Raw genomic sequence first — 23,300 nt, forward strand, 5'->3', positions numbered from 1 at the left:
TGGTTAGTTTCTTTTCACATCTATAAATACTCTCTTGTTATTCATCCCAAGTAAAATCTTATTATTCCTATAAACAAAAATCATTTCACACACATTCTCTTCTTCTCACTTGTTCCATACATTTTTCACACTCGGTCTCCTGACATTTCACTTCGATTCATCAAGCAACAACCGACGGATTGTAGTCGTCTGGTGGGAATGGAAGAAACTGGTGTGTTTGGAATGGGGAGTGTTTTGATAATGCTTGTGGTGGTTGGACTCGTTCTATTGCTGCCGCTGGTGATCGGTTCCCTTCAACCGCCGTCCGGCTTCCTACTCCTCCTTTTTCCGGTCACGCTCGCCGCCGTGTTCTTCATCCTCTCACGTGCGTCCTCCCATTGAAATATTTTTTAGATGATAATCAAATTTTCATGGGGTTGTTTTTTTCTTCCCAATAATCTATGTGTTTCCAAATAATAATCATGTAACACAGGATGCAAGATTTAAATAACTGTTAGTTAATGAGAAGAATAATATATTCGCTGTGTAATTCTCCTTTGTTTGTATACTTATTTAGCAATGTAGTTCCTTTTTTCTCTACAAATCTTTTTCCTCTTTTGTTCTTATTTGCCTTGTTAATTATTATAAGATTCAGTTAACTGAATTTCTTAAAAGTTTTGGTCTTAGATAAAACCCTAATGGGAAGTAATTTAAACTAGTTTGTTAACACACAAAAAAACCATATGGGAGGGTATATCTTAACCTAATGAAAAGTTAGGGAATAAAATGAAATAAAGCAATATTTTCTATTAATAATAATGTTGGTTGTGTTCTACTATATCGTAGAGTAGTACATTGAAAATTTATATGATATATTAGTAATTTGTAAGTATATATGTATAGAACAATTTAAATGTGTTGTTCGTTAAATTTAGACGTCTAACTAAGATTTGGTAAATGCAGTGTGTATATATATTTGGTATATTGAAAGTTAAACACAAAACCATCTAATCTCAAAATATAATTCTCAAATAATAAATAATAAATCTAAATCTAACAAATATACATGTGATCTATTAACTTAGATTGATTTATTTGGGAGTAAATCCCTTTATTAATTCTCCTTTTCTCAACAATCTTTTACTCTCTTAAATGTCCACCTTTCTGAGTTTATGATATTTCTTATTGTAGTTTTTATTTGTTATTATATTTTCTTTTTAAATTTTAATTAAATTACTAAGTTTCACCATTTATATATTTTTCTTTTAACTTTAGTTAGTTTTTGAATTTTTATATAAAAACAAGGGTTTAAGTACAAAGAAAACAAAATATAAAAAAGGAACAACAATAACTAGCCTTTCTTATATTTTCCAATCTAAATATACCCTGTTTGACCTAAAATTATACCATATGACTCACCTTAGCTTTGACATAAATGTCATACATCACTTTCTTGATGTACACAGGAAATTTATACCAGCAATAACTCCAGGATGGCATGTATTTCGTTGAAATATAATTTTAGTTCTAGTAATTCAAGACGAGCTTGTTTTATTTTAGTGATTTTACTTTTAAGTATATTTACTAGAAGATTTTGGTGAAGCGGTACATATATGGACTTATACTGCATTAAGATGATATAAACATAATGTAGTTGGAAAATCAAGGAAGATTGGTTTGTCATCTTTACAATTTTATTTATGACTTAAAACAGACTTGTTGTCTATGGTTTCATAAGTTTTCTCATGCTTTAGTCCTAGTTTAATTACTAATCAAAATCTAATTATTTCTATTTGTCTGTGGCTCTATATCAACTTTTTTGTTTTACTTTTGTTTATTTACGTGGACATTATTGCGAGTGCTTTTTTTTTTTTTTTTGTTGTTGAAAGATCATTTGAGTTCTCATATACTTTTTGGGCTTTTCATTGCATGCTCGATCATCTGTTTCGATGGATCTGATTCTTAAAGTTGCAATAATGTATTGCAACTTCTTGTGAATTATATGGTCTTTTGCCATGGTTCTGATCTTCCATTAGATCCCAATTTGAAGTTGCAATTAGATAGTGGGTGTTGGAAGACTTTTGTACTTAACATACGTATATCCTGATATTATGTTGTCCATCTAAGCTTTAATTAGTAAGTTTGTTGTTTCCTAATTAACAACCACATTAATTTCAATAATGCAACTTTAGCTTTATAAACCCGCAAGCTACCTTTTTTTTTTCTAATAATGTCATGAAACACAATTTTTTATATATGTAAATATTGGAGGCATTTTCGATTATAATAAAATATTTATAAATTATAGTAAATAGAAACTGATAAACTTTTATTATTATTTATTAATGTTTCTTATAGAAACATATATCAGTGTCTAAGATCTAAAATTTTGTCGTATGTTGTAAAGATTTTGTCAAATTTGTTATTCTATGCAAATCTCTTCAATATTACTCAAATTAATGTTACTATTTCATTCTCTAAAGAAAGAACGGTGACCCAATTAATATTTCAATATACAAAAAGCATAATGTTTGCTATTTCGTTACCCATTTAATATTTCAATATTTACAACTTAAGCAAATTCTATCACTTATAGTCATTGATATGCTATAATGATATATGACTATCATTGATAGAATCAAAAATTTTGTTATAGTTTGTAAATATTTTAATTTATTGTGTTATTTTTAAAATTAGTTAATTAGTAAATGGTGGGAATTATTAACGTGGGAATTTAAATAAAGTTAATTAGTAAATCGTTGAAATTATTAATACGGGGATTTAAATAAAGTTGACACATAATCAATAGAATTTTCTTATAAATAATATAGAGAAATGATGGTAAATAAAAAAACTGCTCAATAATATTTACAAAATATAGCATGGTTCCAAATTATTCTATCAATAATAGACTTTTATTAGTTTCTATCCATATACTGATAGAGATTGATAAAATTGTATTGGTGTTTATCAGTGATAAATCTGAGATTTTTTGTTATATCTTTTAAAATATTTTAATTTATTTTATGATAGTTTGAAAATACTTGAATATAATATATCTACAAAATATTGACCAGAATCGATATTTTTTTTTAAATATTACAAATAAGATTTATAATTTATTGGGAGAATTTGAAAAAATAAAAATATATTAGATATTATAAATATTAATAAAATAATGTAGATGTCCATTAGTGTGCTTAGTGGCTATATAGCAAAGGTCTTCATTATCAATCATCCAACACCCATGTCATGTGTCTATAAAGAGATCTATCCTTACTAGTTATGTAACACACCTCATGCTTGTCAAATTGCCTATAAATAGTGACATTTGGTGAGTTTGTAAGTATGAACAATATCCGTGAGAATTCCACGGAAAAGGAGAAATTTCAATTTTCCTAATTTTCTTAATTTCTTAATTTATTTATATTTTATATTTTATATTTTAATATTATATTTTATGGGATTCTATATTCTGGTTATACCCCGTTTTCACAACACACGAGGATATGATGTCTAGCTTTGGGCTTGGCTCTCCAAATGATGGGCCTAAATAAAATGGCTTGGAAAGCCCAAACAAACTTGGAGTTGGAGTGGGCCCTTTCTTCCTGAGGCTGAGAACTTGTGGTTCTTTTCCTTAGTCGACTGTGAGCTTCCAATGAAGAAAACCTCACCTTCTTCCTCAATTCAATTCCACCATCGTTTCAAAATCATCCATTTTAATGGCTTCTTCATGTCTATTTCACAACTTCCCTTCAATTTCAGGACACCCGTTAACACGTCATAGAAATCCAACTATATCCCTCCATTCCCAGATCCTCCCTTTGAATTCCTTAAAACTCAAAGAACAATCTTTCCTCTTTAATCCACAAATTGAAAAGCTAAGAACTCGAGGTTCTCCTTCTTTTCCTCTTGTATATGCCGCTCAGAACAATTTCTTGAGAGGTTGGCTTTATTTCTCTTAAGGTTTCTGTTTTTGCTTCATTGCTGTCCTCTAATGGCTTGTGTTTCGAATTTCAATTGAAGTGGTTGAGTTGCTCAATTGAAGTGAGTTGGAATTTAAGTGGTTGAGTTTCTCTAACTAAAGGTCTCCATTAGAATTTGTCAAAAGATGTTGTACGTTTGTTGTCTTTGCACTCCATTATTATGTTTTTGCAATGACATTATAAAGTTCTAATTCTGTTGAGAAATGCTTTGAAACAGTCTTTCAGACAGTTTGGAAGATTGGGAAGGATGGAATTGAGGCAGGAACAGACCTAGTACCTGTAAGTCCCCCTCTTCTATATTCTCATAACTCTCTCTTTTGAGTCGTGAAATAACATATTTGGGAGTGATTTTGAAACTGTTAAAAGATATTTGATGTGTTAAAAGATATTTGATGTTACATTTTCAAATGCAATTGGCACGCCTGTTTCTGAATGGTTATAAGACATTTTAGTGATTTTGAACTTGAGGCAAGTGATTTTAACCATTTTAAAAATCAATTCTGAATATGCTCTTAGTTCATTCAAGGGCGAAGCATCATAGAAGAACTGATTGCCTATTTTGTGGCCTTGTTTTTAGGACTCTGTACCAAGACCAATTGCAAGGATATCTGTTGGAATAGTTGCATTAACAATTGGACTCTTTTTATTCAAGTCAGTTTTGTCTACAGCCTTATTTGTGCTGGTATTGCCTACTCTTACCTAGTGATGGACTACTGTTTTTGTTTTTCTTTTTTTCTACTGCCTATGTATATTGTTTTAAATTTTGTGTATCTTATTCTTTTTTGGAAGTTTGTACTATTTTCTTCAGGTACCTTTGATATTATAAAAAAAATTAGTTGTTTTTGTTGTAACTCCATTTGTCTGTAGTTGTACTCTAGTATTTCCGGCAGTGTTTTTAAAGGCTCAAGGCGCACTAAGGCACAATGGTCCTCTGGAGCCTAGGTGCACAAAAAGGCGCACTATATATAAAAATAAAATATATATATACACACACATAAGAGAGCAACAATTTATAAAATATAAGTATATAACCAAGGTGGAATAGAGACTTAACTGTAATGTATGAAATATTATAAAATTAGTTTTCTACCTAAAAAACAAAACACAATAGAAACTACTGAGTATTCAACAAATCAACAATCAAAATAAAAGTTCATTCCTAAAGATCAAACTCATCGTCACTAAATTGATCCCCGTCTTCATTCACTCCCGTTAGACTTATAGCCATCAGTATCTTCTTCTTCCAAATCGAAGTCATCCAAATTTACTTGTTTGCGTCGCGTGGTAGACGAGGATGAACATGAAACATTAGTCTTTGCTCTTTTAGTACTAGCTCTAGAATAGAATGATGGTTCTTTTGCTCCGGCAACTCTTGAAACACCACCCCACGTTAAAGAATCATCGTCAAATACCAACTCATCCTCCTCCTCAGAATCGTCATCCAATCTTCCAATCAACCATTCGTTACTATCATCAATATCTTTCAAGGAGATGGGGTCGACAATATCTCGTAGGTTGTATCGACGTTTTAATGCTCTATTGTATTTGATGAACACTAGATCATTCAAACAACTTTGAGCAAGCCTATTTCGTTTCTTGCTATGAAGCTGCAAAATTAGAAAGTTTCATTGCCAGTGAATCAACAAATTTTGATTCTCATTCTCAATGTACTTAAGAAGAGAAAAGGTAACCTGTTCAAACACACTTCAATTACGCTCGCATCCAAAAGTGCTACAAGTAAGACCTACAATTTTCATAGGAAACTTTTGCAAGCTTGGAGTTGATTGTCCAAAATTAGCCCACCATTTCATTATAGGCACAAGCAAAAAGATATATATTAATAGAATAGTTTGTTGCTGGTATCGTTGTGTAATCGTTTAGTTGAAATTTACTTGGAGATATTTTGTCCCTTTGTCTGATTGCTAAAGGTTGTCCAAATAATGCTTCAGCTCTTTTATACTTGCTTAGTTCTGCAAGTATATTGTCTTATACTTCCAATGAAGCAACCATTTTCGTTATGCATGAATAGAGTCCATTAACTATTTCATCATCCTCCTCGATGTTAGGATTCGAATAATAGAATGACGGGTTTAAATAGTACCCTGCTGCATGCAGATGACGATGCAACTGAAGCTCCCATCTTTTATCAATTATGGTGGAAATGTCTTTGTATTTTTCTTCATTACTATTTAAGGATTTAGCAATAGCTTCCTTAGCTCTATACATGGCCTTATAAATATATCCCATAGGTGGCTTCTTCTCACCATCAACCAATCTAAGAACTTGAACTAGTGGGTCAGATACTTTAAGAGCGAAAACAATTGTTGTCCAAAAACTAGCCAACAAAATAGTCTGAACTACTTGTTTCCCTTGTTGCTCCTAACTCCATTTGCTATCCTTCCATTAATCTGAAGTAAACATCTTCCTCAGGATTCTTTTGACGATGTATACTCGATAATGTAATGTAGGCAGTAGTAAAACGAGTCTTAGCTAGTCTAACTAACTCCTTTTGATTAGTAAAACGTCACATCATGTTTAACAATCCAGGACGAACATATATGAAGTTGTTAATCTCCATGCCTCTTTTCAATGCTTTGCGAATATTAGAGATCTTGTATATATCCTCCAACATCAAATCTAAGCAATGAGCGGCACGTGGAATGATGTCATCAACATAAACAATAAATACTGCAACCTTCCCAACCTTGGAGATCTTTGTAAATAAAGTATGGTCAGAGTGCCCCTGACTATATCTTAGGGACTTGGCAAAGATAGAAAACCTATCAAACCGTGCACTAGGTGATTGTTTTAGACCATATAAAGATTTTTAAAGTTTACATACCTAATGGTCGAATTGTGCTTCAAACCTCGGAGGAGGGCTCATATAGACTTCCTTCTCTAGGTCCCCGTCCAGGAACGCATTCTGAACATCCAACTGATAAAGAGGTCAATCTTTGTTCACAGCAACAGATAGCAAGACTCTAACAGTATTTAGTTTAACAACTAGGGAAAACTGAATAAACACCATAGGTTTGAGTAAACCTTTTGCAACTAACCTCGCCTTGTGTCAGTTAAGGGTTCCATCTGCCCTATATTTGATAGTGAACACCCATTTGCATCCCACTGTTTTATGTCCTTTAGATAGAGCGCAAATCTCTCAAGTCTTGTTCTTCTTAAGGGCCCTCATCTCTTCCATGACAACATTTTTTCACTGAGAACATTCTAAAGCAATGTGGATATCTTTTGGTATCATGGTAAAGTCAAGACTGGCTGTGAAGGCTACTGAGGAGATAGGTTCTCATAAGAAACATAGTTAGCAATAGAGTGCTTAGTGTAGGACCTGGTACCCTTCCATAGTGCAATGGGCAAATCAAGAGACAGATCATACTTACTGATATTTTCCTAACGATCCTCCATAAGTTTATTCTTAGTAACTCTTGCACTGATCTCATTTTCATTGTTACTACTCTTTCCATCCAAGATAACCTCAGTATCAACATTACCCTGTTCACCTATATTTTTAGGAATAGTTGTCTCGAACCTGTCATTTCACTCATTTTACTATCAATATGTGAGTCAATAGAATCATACCTTGATCTCGTAAAGGTTCAGAATCTTGGACCGAAGCTGATTGATTAGTAGGAGACCCAACTTCCTTTCTAAGATTCCTCCTATAGTTGGTTTTCCAAGGAACTTGGTTCGTAGGTAGGACTGTGTAGTGAGGATCTGGGCTTGGTATGGTAACGAGAGCAGGACTAGTAGACTTTAAGGTTATCACCCAATATTTTGTTGGTTACCATCTGCATCAACCAACAAAAACGGGTAACGAGAGAAAGGTAACATGTGTTTTTGTTGGTTACCTTCTGTATCAACCAACAAGAACACATGTCTGAGCTCGATGGGGTAAACTTAGATGGGTTAGGGCCATGGTTATGAACACAGACGGTGCACCCGAATACCCAAAGAGGTACATAAAAAATGAGGCGGGTAGAAGGATATGACTCTTTAAGACACTCTAAGGGGATAACATCGCCCCAGAGATAGGAAGGAAAGGAAGTAGACAATATAAGAGAACGAGCAACTTCCAAAAGGTACAGTTTTTGCGCTCGGCTACCCCATTTTTTTGGATGGTGTAGGCACATAAGCTTTGGTGGACAATGTCTTTAGAGGATAAAAACTCATTGTGGGTGTGGTTTTGGAACTCACGACCATTGTCACTTCGCAAAATAACAATCTTTGTATTGAACTATGTTTCTACGATGTTATAGAAGTCCTTGAAGACAGATATGAGAAAGATCCAATTAAGACGAGTATGATCATCAATAAAGGTTACAAACAACCATTTCCCAGATGACGTAGTTATCTTGGATGGTCCCTAGACATCATCATGGACAAGAGTGAAAGGGCGAGTTGGTTTGTATGGTTGTGAAGAAAAAGGAACCCAATGTTGTTTAACAATACATACATCACAAGATAAGGTAGACACATGAATTTTAGAAAAAAGAAAAGGAAATAAATGTTTCATATATTGGAAATTAGGGTGGCCTAAACGAAAATATCACAGCATACATTGTTCCGAAGTAATAAAATAGAAAGATAAAAGACTGGTTATAGAAATGCTACTAAAAGAGGTGTCATCATCAAGGAGGTAGAGTCCCCTACTATGTTGGGCAATGCCAATCATCTTCCCCGAGCTGAAGTCTTGAAAAGGGACAGAATCAGGTAAGAATATTGTTTTGCAGTTTAACTCATGAGTAATCTTGCTTATAGAAAGCAAATTATAAGAAATTTTGGACACATGCAAAACATTATGTAAGGAGAGCCCTGCACAGGGAGAAATCTTCTCCTTCCTAGCAATGGAGGTCAAGGAACCATCTGCAATTCTAATTATTTCGTTGCCAGCATATGAAATATAAGACACAAAATGTTCAGAGGAACCAATTAAATGATATGTGGCACCAGAATCCAAAATCCAGGGGTTCTTCCCATCAACACTAATAAGACCGAAGGATTGAGGTATACCTAATTGGACAATGATACCTAAAGTAGTAGGACTAGGATCAGTCCGGTTCTCGTGTGGATCAGGTGGTTGAGAATCTCTAGCAGACCCACTCACATACGCTCGCCCTGTGTTCTATTTGTCATTGGGTGAGCATTTCTTGCTTCTTGGGGGGACGACCATGTAACTTTCAACATTGTTCTTTGGTATGCCATTGTTTTTTGCAATACTTACAGACAAGAATTGGTTTTCCATTGTGCTTGTCACTGCCACTGGTAGAGGACCTCGCACTAAAAGCAACGAAGTTAATAGTACGAGTTGCCAAAATACTCATAGCACTTGTGCAATCTTTCTCGAGGCGAATTTCATAACAACCTTTCAAGGGAATTGGTCTCTGGCCTAGTATACACCTTCGAACTACATCAAACTTCAGATTAAAACCAGAAAGAAAGGCATAAATCTTGTCAATCCCTTCAATTCTAGAGTATTGTAACCCATCCCTGGGACTACTCTATACTAGTTTTCTGCATAGGTCCATCTCCTGCCAATTAAGAGAGTTTATTAGAAAAGGATGTGATATCCATGGTTCCTTGCTTGCATTCATGAACTTGCTTCCTTGTGTATAGGCGAGAAGCATTCTGACATTTGGAGTAGAGTGTCTGGGTAGTGTCCCAAATATCTTTGGTTGTTGCAGCGTACAGTAATGACTTGCCAATATGGGGTTCCATACTATTGATTAATATGGATCAATGAAGAGAGTCATTTGCCTTTAAGTATCGTTCCTATGGGTCATTCGGTGGAGGACTAGGTATTTCCCCTATCAGAAAACCAAATTTATGTCGTCCTTCAAGGACCATTTTCACTAACTAAGACCATGAGAAATAGTTATTGTCGTTCAACTTTTCCCCTGAAAGATGATATCCCGTAGACTGTGCCACTTTATTAGTCACATAAGAAGCGGATTGTATTAGTCCGGTAACCTCGTTCCCCACTTTATCCCCTTATGTGACTAAGAAGGGTATAAAGTGGGGAACGAGGTTTGCTCAACCCGACCTGACTCGAACTTACTTGGGTCTGGTCGGGTTTGTCTGGACAAAAACTGAACCAGGTTTGGTCAAGTTTGTTTTGAAGAAAGTCTGACCTGACCCATTACACCCTTTGTATCCATTTCTGGGATGTGTCAAACATGGTGCTTCCCTATATACTAAGATAAATAAAATAGTAATAGTATTGAAAAACAAATGAATCTAACAGGCAGAGCACAATGTCACAAATAATATGTACGCAAATGGGCAGTCATGGAAACAAACATAAATATAAAGGCACAGAGATTCATATCTCAGTTTGGTGCAAAATCCCCTACGTCTAAAGGAAAGTGTGCCCGATGGAACGAAACAATTTAGCAATTACAACAAAAGTACTTATTTGACAGACTCCCTCTTCAATGATTTACGTATAGTTCCTCTTCTATTTCAACTTAGGCTCCCCCTAAGTTTGAGCTCTTTTCACTTCCACAATAATGCTTCTTTAGGCTTTGTATGAGATCCCCTCCATACAAAATGCTTAGGCTCTCCCTAAAAAGACCATATTTAGGCTCCCCTAAATACTGTATCAAAATAAACACCTCTTGAGTTCTACAATGGCTACCGAACCAAAAATGTCGTAAGGATAAGTAAAAGGAGGTTTAATAACATTACATGAAGGGGCGCTAATGGGGTGTCAACCTAGTTAAGATGTCCTGGTGCATCTACTGATCCTTAGGTTTTGCTCATGTATATCCCTCATGTACTTTGAGCTTCGACTTTTTATTATTATTATTAATCAATGAAGAGATATGTTTCTGTTTTTAAAAAAATAACAATACATCAAGGTTGAAGGTTGAAGCTTAGACAAACCTTAAGCTCAAAACATTCAATGTACAAATTTTTCTAATAGGGCGGCTAATCCTAAAATTGAATAAGAGCACCATTTAAATATGGCTAGCTTTGAGGATATATTTTAGGAGAAAATAGATATTCCTTGCAGGAAAATTTTCTCCAGGCAGATCGGAAAATTTGCAAATCACGCTTACATATTATATATGGAAATAATAACCTACTAAAGCTCTTGCTTGTCGTGCACAATGTTATTGACAATGTCTTTGGCATGTTGTACAACATGTTACTCAAGTTTTGTCTTTAATAAAATCAGACGACATACTGCTGTAACAAGTATAATAATAATAATCATAATAATCATCATTATAGGGTTCTTCTCTGATTGCCTTAGTTCAAGACAAGATCTTTTCTAGTTCAGCTGTTTACTCAAATTTTTATTTGTAATTATTTCTTTATATAGATACCATTCATTCTAAATTCTATGCTATTTGAAAGAGTTATATCTGATTTTTTGTTTTATGCAATTTTTCTATAACGTTCTTTTTATCTTCCGTAAAGAAACATATGAATTTTCAAATTCCAAAACCGAAAACTAGTTTTTAAAAACTGCTCTTTTCAGTTTTCAAAAAGTTAGCACAGATTTTGAAAACACCCTTTAAGATATAAGACAAAATTGGTTATAGAAGGGAACATTAGTTTCTTCGCAAGCACTAGGAAATGAAATTGGGGCCTAGGATGGTCCTGTGCTGTCCTTCAGGACTACCATGATCCATGGTGATAATTTTAACACCCTGATAGCATGTTGCTTCACAACCCAGTAACCTTTAGTTTCGCAATCAACATGCCTTACAACATTCATGTGTAGAAGTCTTCAGCACTTAATTTTTGGTTTCATCAATCGATTGCAACTCATGGTTGGCAGTGAGCATTTTAGCCATGCCTGGTAGTGATTAAATCTGGTTTCAGAAGGAATATCTTTAATGCTTTTCTGATTGCCTGATCATGGACCTGTTTCTTTCCTCGACGACTACATTGAAATTGTCACTCGCAATCAATTAAATTGTGCAAAGATACTGAAAAAAAAGGGATTGTGTGAATGCAGGCTATGATGGGAGCAATTTATTTCATATTTATAGCGTTGAATAAAGATGAAGGGCCAAGAGGAGGTGGAGGCTCTTCCTCCTCCCCAACCTCTACAGAAGAAACTCTTGAAGAAGCCAGAAGAATAATGGAGAAGTACAAGTAGCAACACCTGCTGAAAGCCAGTGTCAAATACTCCGTAAGAATTTGGTATAATCATTTCCCATAATTTGTCAAATATCATAGTCCCCCTAGTCTTGCCTCCTACCAGGATATGAAGATAACATTAGTCAACATAACTAAAATTGCTTCACAATCCAAACAATCCTGAGTTTTGTCTGCTTTATTATTTTTTGGGCTCACACGGCCGTACAAGAGGTTGCTATACTTGCTGGTATCTTATCCAATTGGAAGTTGTAAATACCATGAATTTGAGGAGTACAAGTACAACGAATGCAATGCTCTTTTTGTTATTAACATGCAAATCTATATTTTTCTGGGCCGTACACTTTGACCAATTTTATCTGCTGAAGCAATGTTCCAGATATCACTTTTTTGTAATTGTTTTGATGTTTGAACTCTACCCATTGATATCCTTGGTGAAGATTGAGATTTATCTTCAATGTACTTGTGAAGTCTAAGTTTATTGTTTTCCTATGTGACTCTGATTCATGATAAAATGCCCTTGTTATAATCAGTATTGGAGATGGTATCTCGCTAACTTGTGGGCTTGTCATGTTATGTATGACTTAGTTACGCGGAAGTAAGAGGTTTTGAATGAGGTAGGGACCTGCTTTTGTTATACTACTAGTATTAAGAAAGAATAGGTACACAAAACGAGTTAGATGTTGCTGAGTTTGGTGAGGAGAGACACGGCCTCTTGAAGGCATGTGAGCTTGTAAGTTTTCTTTTCCCTATCAATATCAATGGCGTTTTTTTGAGCAAGGCCTCAATCATAGTTTGAAGACAAAATCTCACTTATAGTTAAGTTTTAACAAGTGGCTTTGTTTGTATAGCTCATATGAAGCTTCGTTTTGAAGCTCCTTCATACGGACACTTAATGTAAACCTGCTATACTTCTCATGTTTAGTTCCTTTGCTCGTTGTATAATCCTCTTGTAATTTAAGTTTTTGTCTTCTTATTTATATATTAACGAAAGAGATTGTTTCCTTTAAAGAAAAATGTAAACTTGCATTACCATGATGCCTACTCATATGATATTATTGACAAGCTAATTAGTTTTTTTAATGAATTCTGATGGTGATGATTAGATAACTTGCAGAACTTATCAAGTTGCAAAATATCTTATCTTCCTGATTCCTTTCTTTCGTTCATTGTACAAAATGAAGACAATGAGGGCATGGTACAGCTATAGCTCAGTGCCTCTTCTAAGTTCACATGGGCAAAAGATGACAACTCAAGTGAAGTTCATAATTGCAACATGGGTGGTTTAAACAAACTAGTTGGCAAGAAAAAACGATATTATTTTTTAAGGTATAAGAAATGGACACATGACTACAGGCCATCTAAACACCACGTGTCCACAGTCCAAGTTGTAGTATTTGTCATCTATTCATGAATTATTGTGGAAAAATCTTTATATCAGACTCCTGTTTATGAATTGTGGAAGGAGAATCTTTAGTTCAGACTTATTCTCATTTTATGATTTGACGTTCATTAATGTCTCTAATACTCACTTTTTACACAAATGCAAAGGAATGATAGTGGTGAACAGTAGAAAATAACTGAGTATTTCACTAGAGGAACCTGATTAAGAAGAGAAATAAGACAAGGTTGCCTCTTTAGGATTAAATTTCTTGTTACTAATTTGCTCAGCTTGGGTCTTAGTTTTGAGATGATTATGACATTGTCAATTCTCTCTTGTGGGTTAGTTTGAATGTTTTTGTAGTGTTCTAAATTGGGTCGAAACCCCCTTTTTCATCCTTTATTTGTGAAGCTTAGGAAAAGTAGTAGTTTTAAAGTGGGAAAGAATCTTGATGTAGAGTATGGACAAGTCACAAGTCTTTCACTTTAGCTTTACGTCCACTGTTCAATTATCATAATCCTTCCCATTTGCCATAACCTGACTTTCTAAGTAATGTTGTCAGAAGATAAAATTATATGAATATTACAACATTTGGCATTAACATGTAACTGAAGAAAAATGTACAGTTTCCAATTCTTGATTGGGACAAGTACAAAGTGGGGGGTTTGTAAACAGAATGGATGGCTCAAAGCCTCAAACTCATTGGCATAATGCTATAACTATAACAATCATAAGGAAGAAGAAAATGAGTAAATTGTTTTCTTCTTCCTTTAAATGTTCAATTTTTTTTTATCTTCGTTGCTTTTCCTTTTTTATATTTATCTTATTTTAACTGTGACTTGAAATTAACACCGGTATCCCCTACGACAAGCAAGGGCACCTGCATTTGAAGTAATAGAGCCCACCAAGGAAGAGGATTTAGCTCCTAAGCTTGAGGCTCTTGCATAACTGGCTGCTGCACCAGCTCCTGATGGAGTGAAGTAGGCTCCATTGAGCATAAGATCTCCCTCTGATCTCCAATTCCAGTGCTTCCATATACCATTATGTGTTTCAACTCTCTTTGTTACCTTCACACATTAACAAGTAGAACCAATTAGAGTTTGCAGGAGTGGAAGATTGAATTATCGATCGTTAGAATGGTAATTGGTGCCATATTGACCTTGCTATGTTTGAATTGTAATCTTTGCTTATGAATTATAACCATTATATTGATTATATTTTCTATTGTTCCAAACTTCCAAACAGGATTGAGATGTAGAAAGAGAGGAAAGATACCTCTTTGGCAAAAGGGTTGACAGGGGCAAGATATCTGTTGCCTTGGCTATTAATGGTGGGATCAGCACTTCCACCGATGGCATACATTACCCAGTGAGTGTAGTCATTGTTTACTACGTGGAAATACCCATGTCTACACCTGCAACATTAAATGATGGGTCCCAACCAACCATTAAAACTTTTTTTTCTTTGTTAAATTATAAGTTTAGTTATAAACTTTTAAGTTTGTGTTTAATTGATCTAGTTTTATCGATTTTATATCTAATAGATCCCTCAACTTCAAACTTGTATAACGAGTCTTTAATAAATTTCGTACATTCTAAAACTTCTTATATTGGGTGTGTGAAACTTTAAACTTTCAATTTTTTGTCTCCTATGAGTCACTTTTTAGAATTTGATGATTTACCTGATAGAAAGTTGAAAGTTCAAGTACCAATTAAAGAAAGAGAGAGAGAGGAGAGGAGAAGAGAAGGGAAGAGAAGAGTACCTTGGCATTCTTTGGATGAGACCTTCGCCAAAATGGTTATAAGCAATGGTGACTTGCATTTGCTTGTCTCTTACATAAGAATCACTATGACCCAAGAGCATCACCTGAAATGATTCTCAGCCAAAATTTCAGACAAATTTCCAATTTGTGATGCACACACACATTTGATGGATCATTGAACAAAAGCGTAGTAAGCTTTTTTACCTCATTGTGGTGGGTGAAGTAGTTGTTAGAAATTGTGATGGCAGTTGATCCCATGACAGCATCAATGAGCCCATCAGCACAGGAAGAAAGAGAATTATGGTCAATCCAAATATGACTCGACCCAAAAATGGAAATGCCATCACCATCAGCCATTGTCCTCCATCCATAATGACTTGGTGAGCTTCGAACCATGGCATTGCCCGTTGGCTTGCAGTCGTGAATATGCAAACCATGAATAATGACGTTGGTTATGAATTGGATCGTAATACAAGCTCCATAAGCAATGTGTACATTAGCACCACGGCCATCAATTGTCTTGAAACTGTTCATGATGAGTTCTTGCTTTAGAGTGATAACCATATCTCTTTTGAACACAATCCACAATGGCCTGTCTTGAATCACTGCATGGCGAAGGGTCCCTGGTCTGGGATTGATAGGATCGTCGTCACCAGGATCGGAGACGACATAGTATCGACCATCACGGCCACCAACTGCATTACGGCCGAACCCAATGCCGCAGTTGGCCAAGTGCTTTCGCCGCAATTGCCAACGTGGGTCACAACGCCAACAGTCATCTATTGGATTTCCTGTTCCACAAGAGAAGAACCCCAAGTTCCTCCTCTCTGTGCTATTGCGAATGCTCCTGTGGGATATTACCAAGCACAATGGATCACAACGGATTAAGATGTATATTAGGTTCAAATCTCGTTTATCTATGAATTAAAACCCCACATTTTTACATGATGAGTTAGGTGGGTACGGACCATACGAAAAATGTTGAACCTTATTTAAAAGTAATAAAATTCTATGGGAAAATTTAATGCTACAGATGAAAGAGAGAAATTCCATTCTTTTTTGTGTTTATTTGACTAAAATTTGATGCGTCGGTGAATGTCTTTAAATGAAAAGGTGGTCTCATTTATTGATTAGTATATAGTTTCTGCAAGCTAGGCAGCTGCCCTTGCATGATTTCTGCAATAAATTCAACCCAAAAAAAATAACTTACAAGTTTCTCTCAACTTCCTATTTAATACATCATCCAAGTTAGAGTGTTGAAAAAGTTTTTAAACACTTACTTTTTAAGTTTAGGTACCTATAAGACACCAAAGTTGAAGTTCAAGATTTCATAAAAAAATATTTTGAATTTGTTAATTTAACGAGAAGAAAAATGTAATGTGAAAACTAGATCTAAAACATTAATTTATATATTTAGCATATATGTAGTGTAGGACTCAAGCAATGAAATCACATTACATTTCTAATACAAATACATTTATATCCAAAGTAATTATCATTGTATTGAGATTGAAATAATATTGTCCATTTTAAATACAAGATCAATGTATATCTTGTTTCGTTTGCTTCACACTCAAAGGATAATAGAATAAAACGTTGTCAAAGTAGATGTAAGACTTTAGCCACATTCCTTAGGGAACCTTTTTTTTGAGGATTGAAATAAGAAGATGCTTTTGGGCAATGGAGAAAAATACAGTGATGCATCTCACAGACAGATGAGGGGATGGGTGTTTTTTTTTTTTTTTTTTCCTTTCTTTTTCAATAAAATTTGTATGCTTATTTATATATTTATTTGTTTATTTTCCAAAAATTTGGATAAGGTAAAAGACAAGAATTAAATTATGAGCGTGACAGGTGGATCTCGCCACATGGGCATGTGTGAAAGAGATTGAAATTTCAGTAGCAAAGAACGTGGTGTTTGGGTCCCTCCCAATCATTATAAATTTTTATATCACTAATATCCTCCTTCACACTATGTTATTATTAAATAATTAATCAATAAATTAAAGTATACAAAACTCATTTGATTCAAAACTTTGAATATTATCTTTAAAATCTCAAAAATGTTTCAGAAAATTGGTACTTAAATGGTGTGACAGTGACATATAATGAAAAATTAAATCATCAACCTATTTCTAATCATCGTCAGATTAGATTTAAAAAGAAAAAAAAAAGAATTTAGCTTTAACAAAGGTAATATTATTAATTTTAAATTTGAAAAATTGGAAATCTCAAAATCACCGTCAAAACTCAAACATATGGATATCTAACATTTTCTACAATTAGGGTAAATGTAACTAATATTCAAGTTAATGATAAAGTATTATTTTTTTTCATTAAATTAGATCTCCCTCTTTCCGAGTCCATTTATTACTAGTAAAAGAAACGTCAATTAGAAGTCTTTCCAATACTTAAAAATAATTATTTTTCTTCATTATAATATTTATTTAAAACTTCACATTTCCATCAAAACTTAACATATTTACCGTGCTAATAAAAAACAAAACCTATTATTATTAGTATTAATCATTTTTAATTCTCTTATTTGCCCCCATTAAATTACATATAAAAAAAAGAGAGACAGGAATCTTACAAATCAACCATTGATGCAATTTCCTCTGGATTATCAACAGCATGCTCATTCTCGATATATCTGAAATTTTCAGTTAAAACAAAATATTGTTAAAAACTATTAACATTTAAATACATAATCAAAATATCTCAACATAAAATAATAATAAGCTCTTGGTCGGTGGAAGGCTGTTCTATAGGTTTTTAATATTTTGGTATTTCTCAAATTTTGCTCATTAATGAAATATTTTATTTAATTGTAATAAGAAAAGAAAAAGTTAACATAAGTAATTTAATTGAGAAATGTGAAAAAATTAGAAAAGTTGTGGACGTGGAGGAGAAAATGGCCATTGACCAAAAGGTCCAAAATTAGGCGAGAGTTGAAATGGAATGCTGAAGGGTAAATTGGTGATTAGAAGAAAAAAAAGAGTCAATGAAAGTAATTAATAAGGGAAAATGAATGAAGGGCCCAGATTTTCGTGATCCGATCTCGAAATTGCACTTTCTGAATATATCCAACGGCCTAAATTATGCTTTAGGCGTAGATATTGAGTTTATGGCAAGTGTGAAAAAATGCTTGTTCGTAAGGTGATCGAGCAGTTTAGCAAGCGCAGTACGTGAAGTATATTTAAAATCGAAATCTCAACATTGACATTTTTGTATACGATCGAACAGACTCAAATGCCAGAAATTAAACCTTGGTTTGTTAATAATGGATTGAATAAACAAATAGAATAGAATGTTACACCATCCTCATTTTCATTCTCATATTGAAACTGGATGAAGATCAAAGCAGAAAACGAAAAAGAAAGAAACAGAGAGAATATGTGTAGTTGTAAGTGAAACAGACCGGTAGGGCATTGACGAAGAATTGAAGCTATGCAGTCTCTCGTCTTCAGCGAAACTAAGAAGAATGGGAAGAGAAAAGAATTAAGAAGAAGGAAGAAGAAGAATAATGAGAAAAAGATATATTTGAAGAAATGAAAAGAATTGAAATACCTGGAATGAAGGAAGAAGAAGATGAGGAGAAGGAGAAGGAGAAGGGATGTGGAGGTTTGTAGTGTGACAGAAACCGCCATTATTCAAGTTTTGTGAAGCCTTGTTTTTGGTTGTGAGAAGGAAATAGTAGTAGCTAGGAGTGTGTGTATGTAATGAATTCAATTTGGGTTCTCTCTCTCTCTCTCTCTCTTTGATCTCTGAGATTTGTATGAGAGACAGACAGAGATAAATGCTAGTAGTTGTGAAACCAAATACACAAATTCAATGGGAAACGAAATTGAGATGTAGAATCTCCTTTTATAGGCCCCCACCTTATAAACTTTTTCACAATTTCTTAATTTCTTAATTTCTTAATTTCTTTTTTCTTTTTTCTTTTTTTAAATTCAAACAAAAAAAAATATCAATATTTATACTTTTAACAAACAGGTTGAGACCATAAATCTTCAAATTCATAAACCTAACTAAATTATAATCCAAATTTTAAAAACTTATTTAGTAATATCTTAAAATCTACAAATTAAATTAAAATCACAAACTCTAGAATTTTTAAAAAACTAATGCCAAAGTAAATATATTTTCAAAATTTATTAGGTAAATGTTAATAAATGATAAAAACGTTTTTGAAAAATAGTCAATAATAAACTATTATATTATTTCTCTAACATGCTAATCTTTGTCTATCTATTTCCTCTTACAGGGTGGTTTGCTACAATGTTTACTAATTATTTTTTTAGCGCCATTCATTGTATTCAGTCATCGTTGAAGATTACATTCTTATTATTTTAAAGAATATCTCGAGTTTAGTTTCTCCTTCTTATTCCATTAAAGTTTGCTTTGTACGTGAATGGAATAAGGTTGTTTATACATGAGTTAGCTATAGATGTAGGCATGATATATTTCTTCGTTTATTTTGGTTTGCTAATCTTTCTGAGCCGTTAATTTCTTGTATATACATATTTTCCACCAACAAAAAATCCTTTTTATTAAGAGAATTAAAAAACGTGATTACAATTTTATTTAGTTTTAATATTGATATTTGACATTTTGGTTTCTCACTTTTGAATTTGGGTTTTTGTTCGATTTTAAAGTTTGTAAATCAATATTTTTTTGTTGGAAAATATTTAAATTTAGTTTATATATATTTTATTTAGGAGTGAATGTTTGAAGTTTGAATTTGATTTTCGGTAAGCTAAGTTTTAATTTTCTTTTATTTTAAAAAATAATCTTTAAAAAAAGTCGGGTAAATTGTAAGGGTAATTTTGTAACTTGAAATTACACATTGTACAAATTGAACATTGAATTTAAGTAAGAGTTAAAATTAAACTATCTAACTTATGATAGTAGTAGAAATTCAAAATACACCCAATTATAATTTAAAGTTAGCAAAAAAAAATGAATTTTTTAAAAAAAGTTGAAAAAAAATAAAATTTTGAAAAAAAACCAAATTATCAAAAACCAAAGCAATATTGAATCAATCAAAATAAAACAAAATTATTCGTTTGGATCTCTTACGTGTAGAAGGCGATTGGTTTCGATAATCATAGAACTAAACCAACTACCACTCTTTCATAAAATCTTAAATTTTATTACGTAATTTTCAATTATTTCATTCAAAAGAAATTGATTAGTTTTTATAAATATAACGAACACTCAAAATACTTACTAAGAAAACGAGAAAGTTTAATTGAAAACGAGAAAGTTCATTAAAGCTAGCCATTTTTTAAATTATTTTAAATTTGTTCCTATTTTTCATTGTCGTTTTTCTCTTTCCTTCTACCATTTTTTTAATTTCCATCATCTTTCTTCTCTTATTGTGTGATTTTTCTTCTTCCACACTTTTCTTTTAATTTTTTTTTCAAACTTTTAATTTTTCTTTTATTTTTTTTCTACATTGTTATTTCGTTTAAGATTGTGTACCAAATATAAAATATTAATTTTTTCAATTTATTTTTTAAAACAATTGGTTGTTATTGTTTATCAAATATAAAATATGTTGAAAAAAAGTTCGTTTAGATGTGATTCCCAAATTTAAATGATCTTATACACAAAAAAAAATAGTCAAATCTAAACTATTGTATAAAAAAATAGTTAAATCTAAACGATCGTATGAAAAAATAGTCAAATCTAAACGATGGTCTACCAAATATAAATAATGTTGTACGAAATCTAAATGATCGTGTATAAAAAAAAATCTTTAAAAAAAATTGTTGAGATTTAGTTATCCAAATTTAAACAATCAAATTAAATGATCATATACCAAACATGAACGATCCCGATCGTGTAGCAAAAAATCTTGAAAAAAATCGTTTAGCCAAATCTAAATATCATTCCAAATATATAACTTGGGATGAATGTCAATTAATCATGAAACATATTTTGTATTTCTTATTGTAGGCTCGTGGACTTTTTTTCATTTTTAAAATTCTTGGGAGGTTAAATATTTTAGATTTGGTTATATTTTTTAAATGATCTCTATAAATTTATAATTGTAAGATATTAATAAATGAATATGAATTAAGTTTTGATTAGGCTATTTTTGTCGATTTATTTACTTATTACTAACAGTTTATTAAAATAACTGCCCAAAACTTATCGTCTTGCAAGATAAAAAAAAACTTAAAAACTTTTGAAGTGTATCTAATTCTGAAAAATAAGTTATTTTTAGAAAAATTGAATTCTTTTCCCATCATACAAAATAGTTAAAATAGTTTTGAAATATGTTAAAGTGTATTTTAAACTACTTTTATCAAATAAATTTAAAAAATAATATTTTTTGAAAATGAATATTATTTATTTTAAGCAATTAGAAATAAAAAAAATAAAAAAATTATCAAAATTAATTTTGACAAAATATTTACTCTTTATAAAATAAAATCTAAATTTAATAAATTTTGTGGTTTTATTCTATGTTTGTTAATTTTTGTTTAAAAAACCCAAAAAATAGAGTAATCAAATAACCTAATAAATAGATAACTTTGCATTATACATGTTTGCGTATTTATTTGAGTGTGTTTATTTTAGTTTGCCTTGTAATAAATCTCAAAGTATTAAATTTTATTAAAGTTTTATATACCATATCATTCAAATGCATTCAATGTAAATGCTTACATAATTAAAGTCTATGGCAAATATAATTGAATACATATATTTGTTGCTATTTTAAATTGACATATTTCAACCAACAAATATTTGGACTCCACAATACCTTCTAATTCAAACACAATTAAAAATATATAATTTCTAAAAGTTATTTCAAAATACGATTTCTTTTGTTCTTTATTATATCGTTTTTGACATATTATTTTTAATGGCAAAATACTCTCCTTATTTCTTTAACTTATAGTAAACATAATTTGAATTAAGAAAGCAAATTTAACTTTAAATGAAAGATTTGTTCTCTCATTTGGACAATTCTTATACTAAAAATTACACTTTAAATTGTTAATTATTTTTTCTACATTTTCATATAGAAAATGTGGTATTTGATGGTATTTGAATAAATAAATAAACATTTATTACTTATTTTCTGTGTTTTACTAAATTTAAACAATGTATCAAAATTTCAATTTATCTCTTATTTTACTGTGAAATGCATAATAACATTATTATTCACATAAAATTTAACACCATATACTTATTTATTGTAAAAACAAATTTAATAAGGATGAAAAATAATAAAACTTAATTGTTTTGTATGAATGAACAGACATTAATGTTAAAGATTAAAAACAAGTATTTATTAAAATCAAAATGAAATTAAAATAGCAAATCTGAAAACTGAAAATTCAAGAATAAAATTGACATATGTTAAAGTTTAAAGAATAAATTCACTTAAAAAAAAGTATAGAGAATAAATTAAAATAGATTCAAATTTGAATGACTATATATATATATATATAGGAAATTAGGAGTGTATGGTGAAAACATATGATTGCCCTAAACGTCAGTTAATTGTAGTAATAAAGCCCACGAATCCCTATGGTAACTGTCGCTAACCAACTCATTAACTATTGCTCTTTACTTTTCCTTTTTTACCTTGCTTACGTGTCAAATCTGTCGGTCGATCACGTGGCCTACTCTTTCTTGTCTGACACCTCAGCCAACTTTTAAAGCCCTTGACCACCACATCCTCCCTGGGACCACCATCTCTGCCACGTCATAATATTTAATTCTTATTCCATATTGTCAATACTGACGCGCACAATTTGGACCCTTCGACTCACTCGCCATACACTTTCTCCACGTCTCCACGTGACCGATGTTGAAAAGTAACAGAATTTCTGGTGAAATTTACCGAACTCTTCGATATCAAGATCTGCCGGTTCTTCATACACAAGTGTTCCCAAACCGAATACGGTTCTACCCGGCTTTTTACTTTTATACACGGCGTCGTTTTGTTTTTGCCGGTTTTCACTTACCAGCGCCACCACCTTTTACTTCAGTTTTACTTCTTTTAAAAATAATCCATAATAAGTTTGTTTTCAAAATACGAAAGATTATG

At 32.2% G+C, this 23,300-nt stretch overlaps 3 protein-coding genes and 1 long non-coding RNA gene across 5 annotated transcripts; 3 read left to right on the forward strand and 1 right to left on the reverse strand.

Moving 5' to 3' along the window:
* Window positions 1-198: 198 nt before the first annotated feature.
* Window positions 199-381, forward strand: LOC105435116. Its single transcript, XM_011654518.1, has one exon. It carries the CDS (start codon window positions 199-201, stop codon window positions 379-381), a length of 183 nt encoding a protein of 60 aa, XP_011652820.1.
* Window positions 382-3,610: 3,229 nt separating this feature from the next.
* LOC101207451 lies at window positions 3,611-12,578 on the forward strand. 2 transcript variants are annotated; one of them, XM_004151967.3, is made up of 4 exons: window positions 3,611-3,924; window positions 4,183-4,244; window positions 4,543-4,647; window positions 11,944-12,578. In XM_004151967.3, exons 1-4 carry the CDS (start codon window positions 3,702-3,704, stop codon window positions 12,085-12,087), a joined length of 534 nt encoding a protein of 177 aa, XP_004152015.1. In that variant the 5' UTR covers window positions 3,611-3,701; the 3' UTR covers window positions 12,088-12,578. The 2 variants fall into 2 exon arrangements, with proteins under 2 accessions (XP_004152015.1, XP_011651636.1); XM_011653334.2 differs by lacking the exon at window positions 4,543-4,647 and having other exon boundaries at window positions 3,618-3,924.
* Window positions 12,579-14,022: 1,444 nt separating this feature from the next.
* On the reverse strand, window positions 14,023-19,075 carry LOC101207204 (probable pectate lyase 8). Its single transcript, XM_004151966.3, has 7 exons — window positions 18,800-19,075; window positions 18,651-18,704; window positions 17,823-17,882; window positions 15,434-16,076; window positions 15,230-15,333; window positions 14,743-14,881; window positions 14,023-14,534 (listed from the first exon to the last, which is right to left on the reverse strand). The coding sequence occupies exons 1-7, from the start codon at window positions 18,877-18,879 to the stop codon at window positions 14,313-14,315; spliced, it is 1,302 nt and encodes a 433-aa protein (XP_004152014.1). The 5' UTR covers window positions 18,880-19,075; the 3' UTR covers window positions 14,023-14,312.
* LOC105434928 lies at window positions 14,465-15,104 on the forward strand. Its single transcript, XR_969048.2, has 2 exons — window positions 14,465-14,606; window positions 14,713-15,104. It is a non-coding gene; the product is annotated as an uncharacterized LOC105434928 (long non-coding RNA).
* Window positions 19,076-23,300: the final 4,225 nt, after the last annotated feature.

The sequence above is a fragment of the Cucumis sativus genome, chromosome 3 (assembly GCF_000004075.3).
Source record: "Cucumis sativus cultivar 9930 chromosome 3, Cucumber_9930_V3, whole genome shotgun sequence".
NCBI lineage: Eukaryota > Viridiplantae > Streptophyta > Magnoliopsida > Cucurbitales > Cucurbitaceae > Cucumis > Cucumis sativus.